Here is a 12892-nt window from a genome sequence, read left to right as displayed (position 1 = left end):
TTTTCTACAACCTCTACCATCGGGGAGAAGGTACAGAAGCCTGAATACACGCACCAGCCGGTTTCAAAACAGTTTCTACCCTACTGTTGCTAGAATACTGAATGGACTCATAAACCCTTAGCATTCGCCTGTACCTGTGTTTTAGTTTTTGCTGCTGTTTACCTATTATTTGTTTATCTATGCTACTTAACTCTGTGATCTGCCTGTATCACTCACAAGACAAAGCTTTTCACTGTGCCCCGGTACACGTGACAATAAATTCAATTCAATTCAACTCCTCAGTTCCTACATTCACTTTGTTCTTTCATTGTTCTTTCCACCTACATCCCGTCTCCCTAATCCTTCTACTAAATACACCACCTCACACTTTTCTGTGTTAAATCCCATCTGAAACTTGTCCCCATATTCTGCTGGCCTAGGTCCTGTCACAGGCATTTCACTGTATTTCACTGTCAGTCATACCACTAAGTTTGGTATCACTAACATTTCAATATTTGCCTCTTCTGTATCCCACAGTCCTAGACATTTCTCTGCAACAATAAAAGCTCTGGAGCGCCCAGTCAAGGTCAGAGTACTGTGGCAATGTCACTGAGTTCCACTGCTTCGAGCTATGGTCAAATCCCACCACAACAGCTGGTGACATTTAAATGCAATTGATTAATTTAGAATGGGGGTCTCAGTCAGGGTGATCAGAAAATGATTGCTTTGAAAACCCACCTGGTTCACAACTATACTTTAGGCAAAGAAATCTATTGACATCCTTATCTATCTGGCCAACATATGACTCCAAACCATGTTGGAAATGGGGTTGATCCTTCCCTAATCTCTGAAATAGTTCAGAAAGCAACTCAGTTGCATCAAACTATTACAGAATCAAAGAGGAATGAAACAGGGAGACCACCAAACATGAATATGGCAACTTATATTTACATCTACTCAGTCCTGCTCACTCAGACTCAGATTTATCGCCATTCATTGCTCCTTCACGTTCACATTGATATTCTCCCATCACTCTCACACCTGCTCCCTCAGAGACTTGTTCTTGGATTGGTTGTCATAAGTCAGTTTCTGAGCTCATCTCCCTTCTTAATAATTTCAGAAAAATCAAAATTGAAGACAATGTTTTTTGATAGTACGTTCAATTCCGAACAGATGATGTCCAGTATGTCAGTAAAATTTTATCACAGTCAGAATTTGTGTGTTCCTTATTTACTGATTATGGTCACTACGTTGGTATGTAAATACATGGCAACACCTCCACATATAAGGTCTCCTCCAAGCCCTCTCACCATCCTGACCTGGAAATATATCGCCGTTCCTTCAGTGTCACTGGGTCAAAATCCTGGAACTCCCTACACCAAATAGTTTGCAACTCACTGCCACCTTCTCCAGGGCAAATAGAATTGGGCAAATACTCCCATCTGATGAGTGAATTAACAAAAATGTTTATTTTACCAAGCTCCCATAAGCACCTTTTACACTTACTTTGCAATCTTGGGAATTGGAAAGTTGAGTCCGATTATGCCAGAAGTTCTGCCTGTTGCTTGAGTCCTCTCCACAATAACACCTTGTGGATTCTGAATGAAAGATTGGTAGTGAAAAACGTTTTCTGTCCTGACTAGAAGAAATAATTAATGGCTATGGCAGCCAACTGCTTTCTTTAAACACTCTAGTAGAGTATACATCCAAACACTTCACCGACATATTTGTTTCTTTAAGACACAGAATGCAATTCTAACAATCAGCTGTATGGTCAACTAACAATGATACCCAGGAATACCAGTTCATCCGAATGTAAGTTTCAGGTGCCGAAGATGGAGCTTTTCTTCCACGCACCATTTTGTGGGAATGTTGTGGTTCTGTTCACCGAGCTGGGAGTTTGTCTTGCAAACGTTTCGTCCCCTGTCTAGGTGACATCCTCAGTGCTTGGGAGCCTCCTGTGAAGCGCTTCTGTGATGTTTCCTCCGGCATTTATAGTGGTTTGTCTCTGCCGCTTCCGGTTGTCAGTTCGAGCTGTCCGCTGTAGTGGCCAGTATATTGGGTCCAGGTCGATGTGTTTGTTGATAGAGTCTGTGGATCGACCACATCGACCTGGACCCAATATACCGGCCACTACAGTGGACAGCTCGAACTGACAACCGGAAGCGGCAGAGACAGGCCACTATAAATGCCGGATGAAACAGCACAGAAGCGCTTCACAGGAGGCTCCCAAGCACTGAGGATGTCACCTAGACAGGGGACAAAACGTTTGCAAGACAAATTCCCAGCTCGGCGAACAGAACCACAACAACGAGCACCCGAGCTACAAATCTTCTACCAAACTTTGAAATTTTGTGGGAATTCACATGTACAATCTTTAAAGTTTCATTTGCAATATTGTCTTAAGCAGTGACAAAGAAAGCTAATCCTTCCTTCCTGTGGTTTAACAAAACCAGAATTATGAGCAGTGCAATCCTTGTGCTTCACTTGAATCGATAAATCCATTGAACCAGTCAATCTCCATCCACAGGCTTCCACACCATTGTCTGTCACTGTAGCAGTTACCACAAATCCTCCAGCAATGTCTGCTTTTGTGCTGCAACTACTCCTGGCAGCATTATGGTGGGAGAAACAGAGACAATGTTTTGACTCTGATATGACTCTTCAGAACATATATTGGACTGGAAGTGTTAACTCTGTCCCTCTCTTTTCCAAAGATGCTGCCAGACTTGCTCAGTATTTCCACCATTTACTGTTTTCATCCTGAACTCTTGCTCAGTTGGATTTTATGCACATTTCATTTTATAAAATTCCTGTGAAATTCTAAGGGTCCTGAAAGGTACAACATAAATGCATGTTGTTACTGTAATAGAATCCCTGGAGTGTGGAAACAGGCCATTTGGCCCAACAAATCCACACTGACCCTCCAAAGAGTAGCCCACCCCTACCTTCTTACTGTACATTTACTAGCGCACCTAACCTACACATCACTGAACACTATGGGCAATCTTACCACGGCCAGTTCACCCTAACCTGCACACCTTTGGACTGTGGGAGGAAACAAGAGCACCCAGAGAAAATCCAGTCAGACACGGGGGAGAATGTACAAACTCCACACAGACAGTCACCTGAGGCTGGAACCAAACCCAGGGCCCTGGCACCGTGAGGCAGCAGTGCTAACCATTGAGCCACCACACTGCCCAGCTGCAATCCTATTTGGGATAAGGTAACCCTGCTCTGTCCAGAGGTTTGAGCAGACACCTATCTGGTTCAGCCCCAACTTCACAAACCGAGATATCGAGGAGCTCCAAATCTCACTGTGTGAGGCGTGAGCCAAACAGATTTAGATTTGTTATTACTCATGATAATATACATCACCACAAAATCAACCAGGGCGCCTGTTCTGGTGGGTTTCATTTCATTGTCCACAGTAAGCAAACGGTAATTAACTAGAGAAAAAGGGAATAACAATTAATTTACATTGTATGCTTTCACAATGAACTGAAATGCAGGTTTTATTCGTTAATAACAGTGCTGTGAAAGAATAAATATTATGATGATTTGTTCCGTCCATATACAGGCATCCCACTGGCCTCCCTGTCAGTGTCCCCATTTTTGGAGGATTTTTATTTGTGTGACTGTAACTGTTGAACGTTCACACTACTGAAGACCTGCCCTGTTCTCATCTTGCCCTCACAGACTCACTGGAACCTTTCCCAAAGGGTATAAACGCATTTGCTGCACTAACACGGTGGGACAGTGGTTAGCGTTGCTGCCTCGCAGATCCAGGACCTGGTTTCAATACCATTCTCAGCTGTTGTGTTTGCTCATTCTCACTGCACCTGCATGGGTGTGCTCCGGTTTCCACTCACACTCCATAGATGGGCAGGTTAGGGTAGAGAGTGGCTGTGCTAAATTTCCCCACAGCGTCCAGGGATGTGCAGTTTTGGTGGTTAGCCATGGGAAAGGGGTCGGGGGTGGGTTTGGTTGGGATATTTGTCAGAGAACCGACATGAATTCGATGGGCTGAACGATGTGCTTCCACATTCCACACGACTGGATAAGGATCGGACGCATCTGGGAGCCCAGGACCAGGCAGCCACCTCCGAATGTGGGGCTTCAAGCGGGGAGAGACTACGGAGTGGGGTGAGGATATGAGAGAGCGTCAGTCACTCAGTCTCCATGGAGATGTGACAAGCGCAGAGACACTGCAATCTGTCCACAGGGAATAACGTCCAGCCTATTGGAAATGCAACAAATTCTCCCATCAGGACTGATGAGGATCAGTAGAAGTCTCCTCTCCAGGTTACTGGGGGTCCTTGACCCAGTACCTTCCAGATAAAGGATAATGCTTATTCCTTGAAATCTTGGACAAATGGAGGATGTACTGAGGCTGGGTGATGGGGATCCCTGAGAGCTGCAGCATTGTGTTGAGTTAAGAACGTCCTGTGTTCAGACAGAGCAGTAACCTCTGCATCCTGCAGTGCAGCAGCAATGCAGGCGGGACTCATGGGGAACCTCCTTCAATAGACCTGATTGTGGGATGGGGGGGTGGGGGGGGAGGGGGTTAGTGTGAGTGAGGGAGGACACTGCAACCAATAGTGTCAGTGGCAGAGCAAGATCCTCCGCGGGAGGTAAATGCAGTAACAGGGATAGAGTCATAGAGAGGTACAGCATGGAACAGACCCTTCGGTCAAACTCGTCTGTGCCGACCAGATATCCCAACCTAATCTCATTCCATTTGGCAGCATTTAGCCCATATCCCGCTAAACCCTTCCTATTCATAAAACCATCCAGATGCCTTTTAAATGCTGTCGTTGTACCAGCCGCCACCATTTCCTCTGGCAGCTCATTCCATACACGCACCACCCTCTGTGTGAAAAAGTTGCCTCTTAGGTCACTTTTATATCTTTCCCCTCTCACCCTAAACCTATGCCCTCTAGTTCTAGATGGCAGAGTGCAGAAGATCACAAATCCTCTCCCTTCATCGCTGTTCCCAGGCCATGGATACCAGACTGATCTGAGTGGCACCTTCAGACCAGGTTGACTGGGTCTGGTGCCATGGTCTCCTCTGACCATCCTGAGGAAATAGGCTGGTGCTTCTGTGCACAGCCCCACTCACCAGGACCTCCACCTTACACTGTTCTGTCTCCAAGTCACTGACAGTAAACCAGATGCCACAAAAAGGAAGGGCAGTTTGCAGCTGGCACCAATTAACCTGGCGCAATGCTGGCCTTTAAATGTGGTGCTGCCAGTGGGTGGGAATGCTAGAAGGTTCTGACAGTGACAAGTACTTCCAGTGTAACACTGCGTGAGCGCTTCATGGTGGAGGCCTAGTGCTTACATCATGAAGATCACGTGCTAGCGCTCATTGAGAGCAACCCTGCACAACATTAACACTCTGCCGACCTCTGGGTAAATTCAGTGCCCAGTCTAACTCAGATAACCTAATGGAAAGAAACACAACACTGCTGTAAAAGAGATCTGTTCTGAAGTTGGCCTGCCTTATGCTGATGAGATAATGGGGAGGATTTGGCTGTACGTTTGGCAGAGGAATAGGTCATTTAGGCTCTCCGGCCTGTTTCAATGTTGAAGGGGATCACAGCTAATCTGTGATCTAACTCCTTATACCTGCCTTGAACCCATAATACAGACAATTGTTGATGCGCCATCACTGAACATGTTAAAGTAGATTTTTTTTATCTCTAGGTGAACCAATGGATGTGGAGCAGACTAGAAAGTAAGAGATAAGGCACAATATCAGCTACGATTGTTGGAATAATGTAGTGAGCTTGAGAAGCAATGTGACCTACTCCTGACCTTACCTCATATTTTAGTGTTTATTAGCATTTGGTGAACAAAACTCTACCAATCTCAGTTTTAAATTTAACAAATTATTCAACATCAATTGCTATTTGAGAAAGTAAAATTCCAAATTTCTGCAACTGTTTTGTAAAGAGGTGTCTAAATACTTGTCTTCATTCATTTTAATGCAGACATTTTTATCCCTGAAATGGCAAGAGTTCTATCCTCCATTTCCAACATTCCTCAACTTGCTGTCACCTCCTTACCCCATTTCTCACACCCACTCATTCATTCTTCATTCATGCATTTGAGAGATGTCAAGTCGTAATTACCAGTCTGAGTAGGTGTGTAGATTGGTTTATCAGTCTGGATAAATATGTGTCCTAATTGATATGAAATAAGGATGACTCGCTCCAAGTGAAATACTGATGATTGTGCTTCCAACAGCACATACTGGGGCAAGACAGATTCTTGTCTAACTTTTTCCCTAGGTATCTAGAAAGGAAACATAGAGAGAAATAATAAATGAATAAAATGTAGTTATTTCACAATAAATGTGCAGGGGGTGGTTTTGTGCATGTGGTATATGTTGTGTGCCTGTGTGTGTATGTTTAGTGTGTGTTACGTATATATGTGTATGGTGTGTGTTGTATGTTTACTTAGTGTGTGATGTTTTTGTGTGTTTTTTTTGTGCATGTGCTGTGTGTGTTTGATGTGTCTTGTGTGTCTTTTTTTGTGTGCGTATCATGTGTGTGGTGTTTAGTATATCTGTTTCTGTGTGTGCATGTGTATCTGTGTGAGTGCATTTGTGTCTATGTGCGCATGTATGTGTGTCTGTGTGTGTGCATGCATGTCTGTATGTGTATGCGTGTCTATGTGTGTGTGTATGCGTGAATATGTGTGTGTGTATGTGTGTGTATGTGCGTGTGTCTATGTGTGTGTATGCGTGAATATGTGTGTGTATCTGTGAATATGTGTGTGTGTGTGCGTATGTGTGTGTGTCTATGTGTGTGTGTATGTATGAATATGTGTGTGTGTGTGTGTGTGTGTGTGTATGTGTGTGTGTGCGCGCACCAAAGTTTCATTGCTTACATCCAGAAATGGACACAGAGAAATTCAGGACGGAAGAGGAAGGGTCTCCAGGTGAGGATGAGAGAAGGTAGAAATTCGAAACAGAAATCACTGAAGATTTCCAATTCATGAAAGCGCAGGAGGCAACATTGAAAGTCACCAACGTACCACAGAAGAGATGGAGGACACGGCCTGACTAGCACTAGAATAATGGCATTTCACATCTCCCACAAAAAGATGGGCATGACTGGGACCGATGTGAGTATCCATAGCAACAACTTTCATTTGGAGCAGGTGAGTATCCATAGCAACAACTTTCATTTGGAGCAGGTGAGTATCCATAGCAACAACTTTCATTTGGAGCAGGTGAGCCATGTTGAAGGATAAGTTGGGGAAGATATTGTAGGAAGTTAGGGAAGAAATTACAAGGCCCCTATCAGAAATATATGTATATATAACCTCGGGGGTGAAGTGTCAGGGGACTGGAGGGTAACTAATGTTGTGTCTTTATTCAGGAAAGGGTCGTAAAGAAGGCATTTAGCACGCCTGCCTTCATTGCTCAGACTATTGAGTGTAGGAGTTGGGATGTCATGGTGAGGTTGTACAGGATGTTGGTGAGGCCTCTTCTGGAGTACTGTGTGCAGTTCTGGTCATCCTACTATAGGAAGGATATTATTAAATTGGAGAGGGCTCAGAAAAAGATTTAACAGGATGCTACAGGGCTGGAGGGCTTGAGTTATAAGAAGAGACTGAAAAGGCTCAAACTTATTTTACTGGAGTGGAGGAGGTTGAGGGGCATCTTTATGGAGGTTTATAAAATCATGAGGTTCCAAGATAAGTTTGAAAAATAAGGGTCTTTTCTTGAGTGTGTGGAAGTTCAAAACTAGAGGATATATTTTTAAGGTGAGAGGAGAAGGTTTTAGAAAGGACATCAGAGGCAACTTTTTTACACAGAGAGTTGTTCATGTGAGACTGCCAGAGGAAATTTTATAGCTAGAACCTTCATAAGACATTTGGACAGGATATGGGCCAAATGCAGGCAAGTGGGACCAGTTTAGTTTGGGAACACTGTGAACGTGGACTATTTGGAGTGAAGGAGGAGAAAGTGAGGACTGCAGATGCTGGAGATCAGAGCTGAAAAATATGTTGCTGGAAAAGCGCAGCAGGTCAGGCAGCATCCAAGGAGGAGGAGAAGAAGGGCTGAAGGAGGACTTATGCTCGAAATGTCGATTCTCCTGCTCCTCGTATTTGGAGTGAAGGGTCTGTTTCCGTGGTGCATGACTCTAAAACACTAAGATGTTCAGAGTGAGAACAAGTTCAAACAGGTGGAAGGAGATGGATTGGGTATCCATTCAAGGAAGAAGCAGCAAGTTCTGACACTACCTTATTGGAAGATGGAGGTGGAGAGAAATTGAAAGTCTATTGTTCAGAGGAGGTGATTAGGGCCAGAAATCTGGGAACTGGGGGCATTGGAAGCGTCAGTGACTTAGGGAAAGTGATATTGTCTAAGAGGAGAACAACGATTGATTCAAGATGTGAAGAAGTAATTTCGATGGAATTGGAGTGGGCTGGAACAAAGCAGACAATCCTTTAGGAAGGAGGTAGAATGGGTTAATCTGAACTGAAGGACGATGAGAATGAAGACTGTGGAGGGGAGAGCCCCAGAGGAGATCATTATGTTGACCCAGACCAGTGTTTATTAAGGTATTCTAAATAAAGACTGTTACCTTGTGAAGCTACAAGATAACTGAACAAAATGATTTAAACATTTCTATTCTGAAGAAGGATCACTGAACCCAAAATATTAACACAGCTTTCACTCCACGGATATTGCCTGACCTGCAGAGTTTTTACAGCAATTTACAGGTTTGCTTTGAAGTTTTAATGCTTTCAGTTCACCTACCTGAACTGGTACTGAAATTAGGTAATTATTAGTTGATGATAATCGGCCTTCAGTTCTAAAAATTATGTAACTTTTAGTGAAAAATGATAAACGAATTTCAACATTTAAGTCTTGGCTGCTGTGGTAGCCTTCCACAACTACATTTTCGTCATTTCCGACTCGCAGAAGATTTGGGGCAGTCAGTACAAATCTGTCAGAATAAATAAAGAAATTACCATTTCCTCAACTGCAGTTATATTTAGCAAACCCAACACTAATTGGTCCTCCGGCCATTACAGAGCAGAAATCGCCTTTACCTCCATTAATTGAAGTAAATCAATTCGCAATAAATGGACCAGAAACAGGAATTGCTGGAGAACCTCAACAGGTCTGGCAGCAGCCATGGAGAGAGAAACAGAGTTAACCTTTCCAATCTGGGATAGCTCTTTCTCAGAGTTCCTTCCTCTGCAGAAGTCAGGCCAGACTCCAAACATTAACTTGCCACTTTCTTTGGCAGCCCCTTCCAAATATGCACCACTCTCTGCGTGAAGATGTCACCTCTCAGGTCCTTCTTAAATCTTTTCCCTCTCACCTTAAACCTAGTTTTCATTTCCCCAACCCTGGAAAAAAGACCATCTGCATTCAACCTATCAATGCCCCTTATGATTTTTCACGCCTCAATCAGGTTTCTCTCTCTACAGATGCTGTCAGACCTGCTGAGTTTCTCTAGCAATTTCTGTGTTTGTTTCAGATTTCCAACATACACAGCACGTTGTTTTATTTCAGTGTAAAAATGGACCGTTGTTATGAACTGTAACAGCAATCTGGATGATTTATTCAATGTTTGGCACCATCACTTCTAAGCTCCAATAACAGGATCCTCTCCCTCTCAGCTGAAAAGTTTCACTCTTGAAGCCCCCAAAGCTAATCAGGTGTTTAGGATCTGCAGAACGTAAGAGTCCAAGTCCACTGTGATTCAGTTCATGGCTGACTATATCTCAACATCATTCACAGGACTGTTTTCCAAACCCTTCACACCCTAACTCAACCCAATGCCTGTGGAGAAAGTGAGGACTGCAGATGCTGGAGATCAGAGTCAAAAGTGTGGTGCCAGAAAATCACAGCCGGTCAGGCAGCATCCGAGGAGCAAGAGAATTGACGTGTTGGCACAAGCTCTTCATCCGGAATGTCTGAAGTTCCAGTTGCCCACATTTGGTCCATATCCCTCTCAACATTCCTGATGAAGAGCTTATGCTCGAAACGTCAACTAGTTTTGAAAAGTTGAACAGGACCCAATTCAGACTCAGAACCAGGAACAATCCTACCAGAGCAAGTGGTGTCCTCTTCTGAGTTCAGGACAAAGAACCTGCTCATTATTCCACTGCTTTCCTTTCACACCAATTTGGAATGTCAGGATTTGTATCCACAGCAACAATGTCTCACTGACTCATGAATGCAGCCTATCATTCAATCATGGCTGGGACCTAGAATCTCAGAGTAATGCAGCATGGAAACAAACTGGGGTCCATGCTGACCACGGTACCCACCCAGCTAGTTCCAATTGTCCGCATTTGGTCCATACCCCTCTAAAACCTTCCCATCCATGTACCATTAAATGTTGCTATTGTACCTACCTCAACCACTTTCTTTGGCAGCCCCTTCCAAATATGCACCACTCTCTGCGTGAAGAAGTCACCTCTCAGGTCCTTCTTAAATCTTTCCCCTCTCACCTTAAACCCAGTTTTCATTTCCTCAACCCTGGAAAAAAGACCATCTGCATTCAACCTATCAATGCCCCTTATGATTTTTCACGCCTCAATCAGGTCACCTCTCATTCTCTGACCTGCCAAGGAATAAAGTCCTATCCTGGCCAACCTCTCCCCATAACCCAGGCCTAATGGTCCTGCCAACGACCTCACAAATCCTCTTTGCATTCCTTCCAGTTTACCTATGTCTTTGGGTGACCAAATCTGGAAAGAATACTCTAAGTGTGGCCTTACAAATGACTTATACAAAAATAACATCCCAACTCCTACACTCAATGCCTAGCGAAATAGATTGAGGTTCATCCATTGCAAACAATCAGACCCAGAAGGGCCCTCGCTCCCAAGATGTAGCCCACCCAGCATTAGTTGACTGCAAAATCTCAGAGAGACTGCTACCAGAAACACACAAGAGGCAGTCAGACAATTATCAGGGCATAAAAAAAGTTCCGAATATTGGCTTGCTTGCGGACTTCCACGAAAAAAAGGTACACAGAGTTCTGAATGGAAAAATAACCTGGAGTTGTCACTACAGTTTCCCAGCATTTGCTATTATCCTCTCCAGCAGGAAAGCCCAGGTGGGCTAAACCTGTATCCTCTGTTAGATCTGGGGGCACTTGACTGGGTGGATGTGGAAGGAGTGTTTCCTCATGTAAAGGCATCTGGAACTATGGGTCGCAGTTTAACAATAACGGGGCACCCATTTAAAACAGAGATGAGGAAATAGTTTTATTTTCTCTCAGAAGGTTGTGAGCTTTTGGAATTCCCTTCCTCAAGAGGCAGTGGATGCAGCACCTTTAACGTTTCTTTTTGGCAGGTAGAGACAGATAGATTCTTATTGAGCAAGGGGATGGAATATTGTCAGGGAAATGTGGGAATACAGAGTTGAGGTTAAAATCAGATCAGCCACCAACTTATTGAATGTCTGAGCAGGTTGGAGGGGCCGAATGGCCTACTCTTATTGCTTTGTTCATACGATCCCAGGAAGCCTCGGTAACTGGGCCGTAATGAAGTAAATTCTTCCAAAAAGACCACTCCCATGCTGCCGCTCTGTGCACACTTAACAGGTAGGGCAGGTAGGATAACACTAATCCCTGAAAGTGTATGTAAGGAAGGAGGCCGATCTCTCCTGGATGCAGTGAAGCAGTAATTTTCTATCTTTTGTTACAATCCCTCTTGGTTCCAGACAGAATGGTGGAGGACAGTTCAAGGCACAGTGTCAATGTCAAACAATGAATGACCCCAAAACTGCACCCATAACTCATAATATTTCTAAACTGCGATGGAGACAGGCCTTAAATCAGATCTGAAACTGGAAAGTGGCTATTCAAGTCTTTCCATTGAAGTTGAGGCATAATCATGGCACTTAATGTTTTGCTACAGCTGAGACACAAATTGCTTAGCCTTTCTGGGAACAGATTGTACCTGCAGAAGTGATCACAGATATCTACCTTTTCCTTGGATGTTGTTGGCAACTTCCCTAAATTGATGCACCTTCCCTGCAGCAATGCAGAAAATATCCGTCAGCGGGAAGGTGAGCCTGTGATGTGCATAATGTCAGAATTCTGAGGGAATAGTTATTGAATGACTGTATGGACTACTGAACATAGGAGTATAAGAAATAATCCTACAGACTCCTCAAGCATGCTCCACCGTGCAATAGGATTGATGGGACGCATACACTTTCCTGTGATTTCCCTGTAACCGGGATCTCTTTTCAGCCTGAAATATGCACAAGGACTCTGCATACCCCCACAGCTCTCTGTAACAAGGAGTTCCAATGATCCACTCCTCTGAGGGGTTGGTACTGTGACCAGCTCACTGAAAGGGTGATCAAATCAGTACTGCAAATGAAGGTATTTTGAGAAACAGTAGGATCCTTTAAACTGATCAGAAAAGGTAATTATGATATAAAGGACGTTTAAGAGATGACAAAATATCCCAATGTTTCCGACGCCTCCCCTTCTCACGCAAACCCCAGCCAGCAAACATCTCATTTACAGGATCACATCAGGAAGCTGTCCAATGTGCAACATTTTCTAATATGGTTGGTTATTTATGAAACTGAAAGAATCCATAATACTTACAGAGGGCTACAGTGGAACAGTGCAGGAAGGAAGGCCAACAGGGCAAGTAACAAAGAGGTTCTCCTCATGTCTGCAGGCCACCTCAATAGCACAAACCTCTCCAAATCACCTGGTTAGGTTGTATGGAAAAACTCACAAAGATCAATGAATATTTAAGCTGGTAAATAGTGCTCATGTTTGCTCTGCGAAAAAAAATGGTCAAATATTTATTTGTTTACTTTCAGGTTAATTTAAACCTAATGCTAGCTGAAAATCCGGGAATCAGATATTTCCTAACTTTGTAGCTTCAGAAATTAAAGTTTATT

The 12892-nt window shown here is 43.8% G+C and overlaps 1 protein-coding gene across 1 annotated transcript in view; it reads right to left on the bottom strand.

The window, feature by feature from the left end:
- Nucleotides 1-12711, bottom strand: part of LOC140468137 (complement C3-like) — a 125365-nt gene extending 112654 nt beyond the window's left edge. Inside the window, exons 1-5 of the mRNA XM_072564333.1 lie at nucleotides 12588-12711; nucleotides 8759-8948; nucleotides 6117-6279; nucleotides 3358-3428; nucleotides 1486-1577 (exon numbers count right to left, since the gene is read on the bottom strand). Coding sequence (XP_072420434.1) covers nucleotides 1486-1577; nucleotides 3358-3428; nucleotides 6117-6279; nucleotides 8759-8948; nucleotides 12588-12655 — 584 coding nt within the window. The 5' untranslated portion in view covers nucleotides 12656-12711. The remainder of the gene's footprint in view (nucleotides 1-1485; nucleotides 1578-3357; nucleotides 3429-6116; nucleotides 6280-8758; nucleotides 8949-12587) is intronic.
- Between the last annotated feature and the right edge of the window lie 181 nt (nucleotides 12712-12892).

Source organism: Chiloscyllium punctatum, chromosome 46 (genome assembly GCF_047496795.1).
Source record: "Chiloscyllium punctatum isolate Juve2018m chromosome 46, sChiPun1.3, whole genome shotgun sequence".
NCBI classification, from domain to species: domain Eukaryota; kingdom Metazoa; phylum Chordata; class Chondrichthyes; order Orectolobiformes; family Hemiscylliidae; genus Chiloscyllium; species Chiloscyllium punctatum.
Note: the sequence above shows the minus strand (reverse complement) of the source record. Positions and strands in the feature narration are given on the sequence as shown.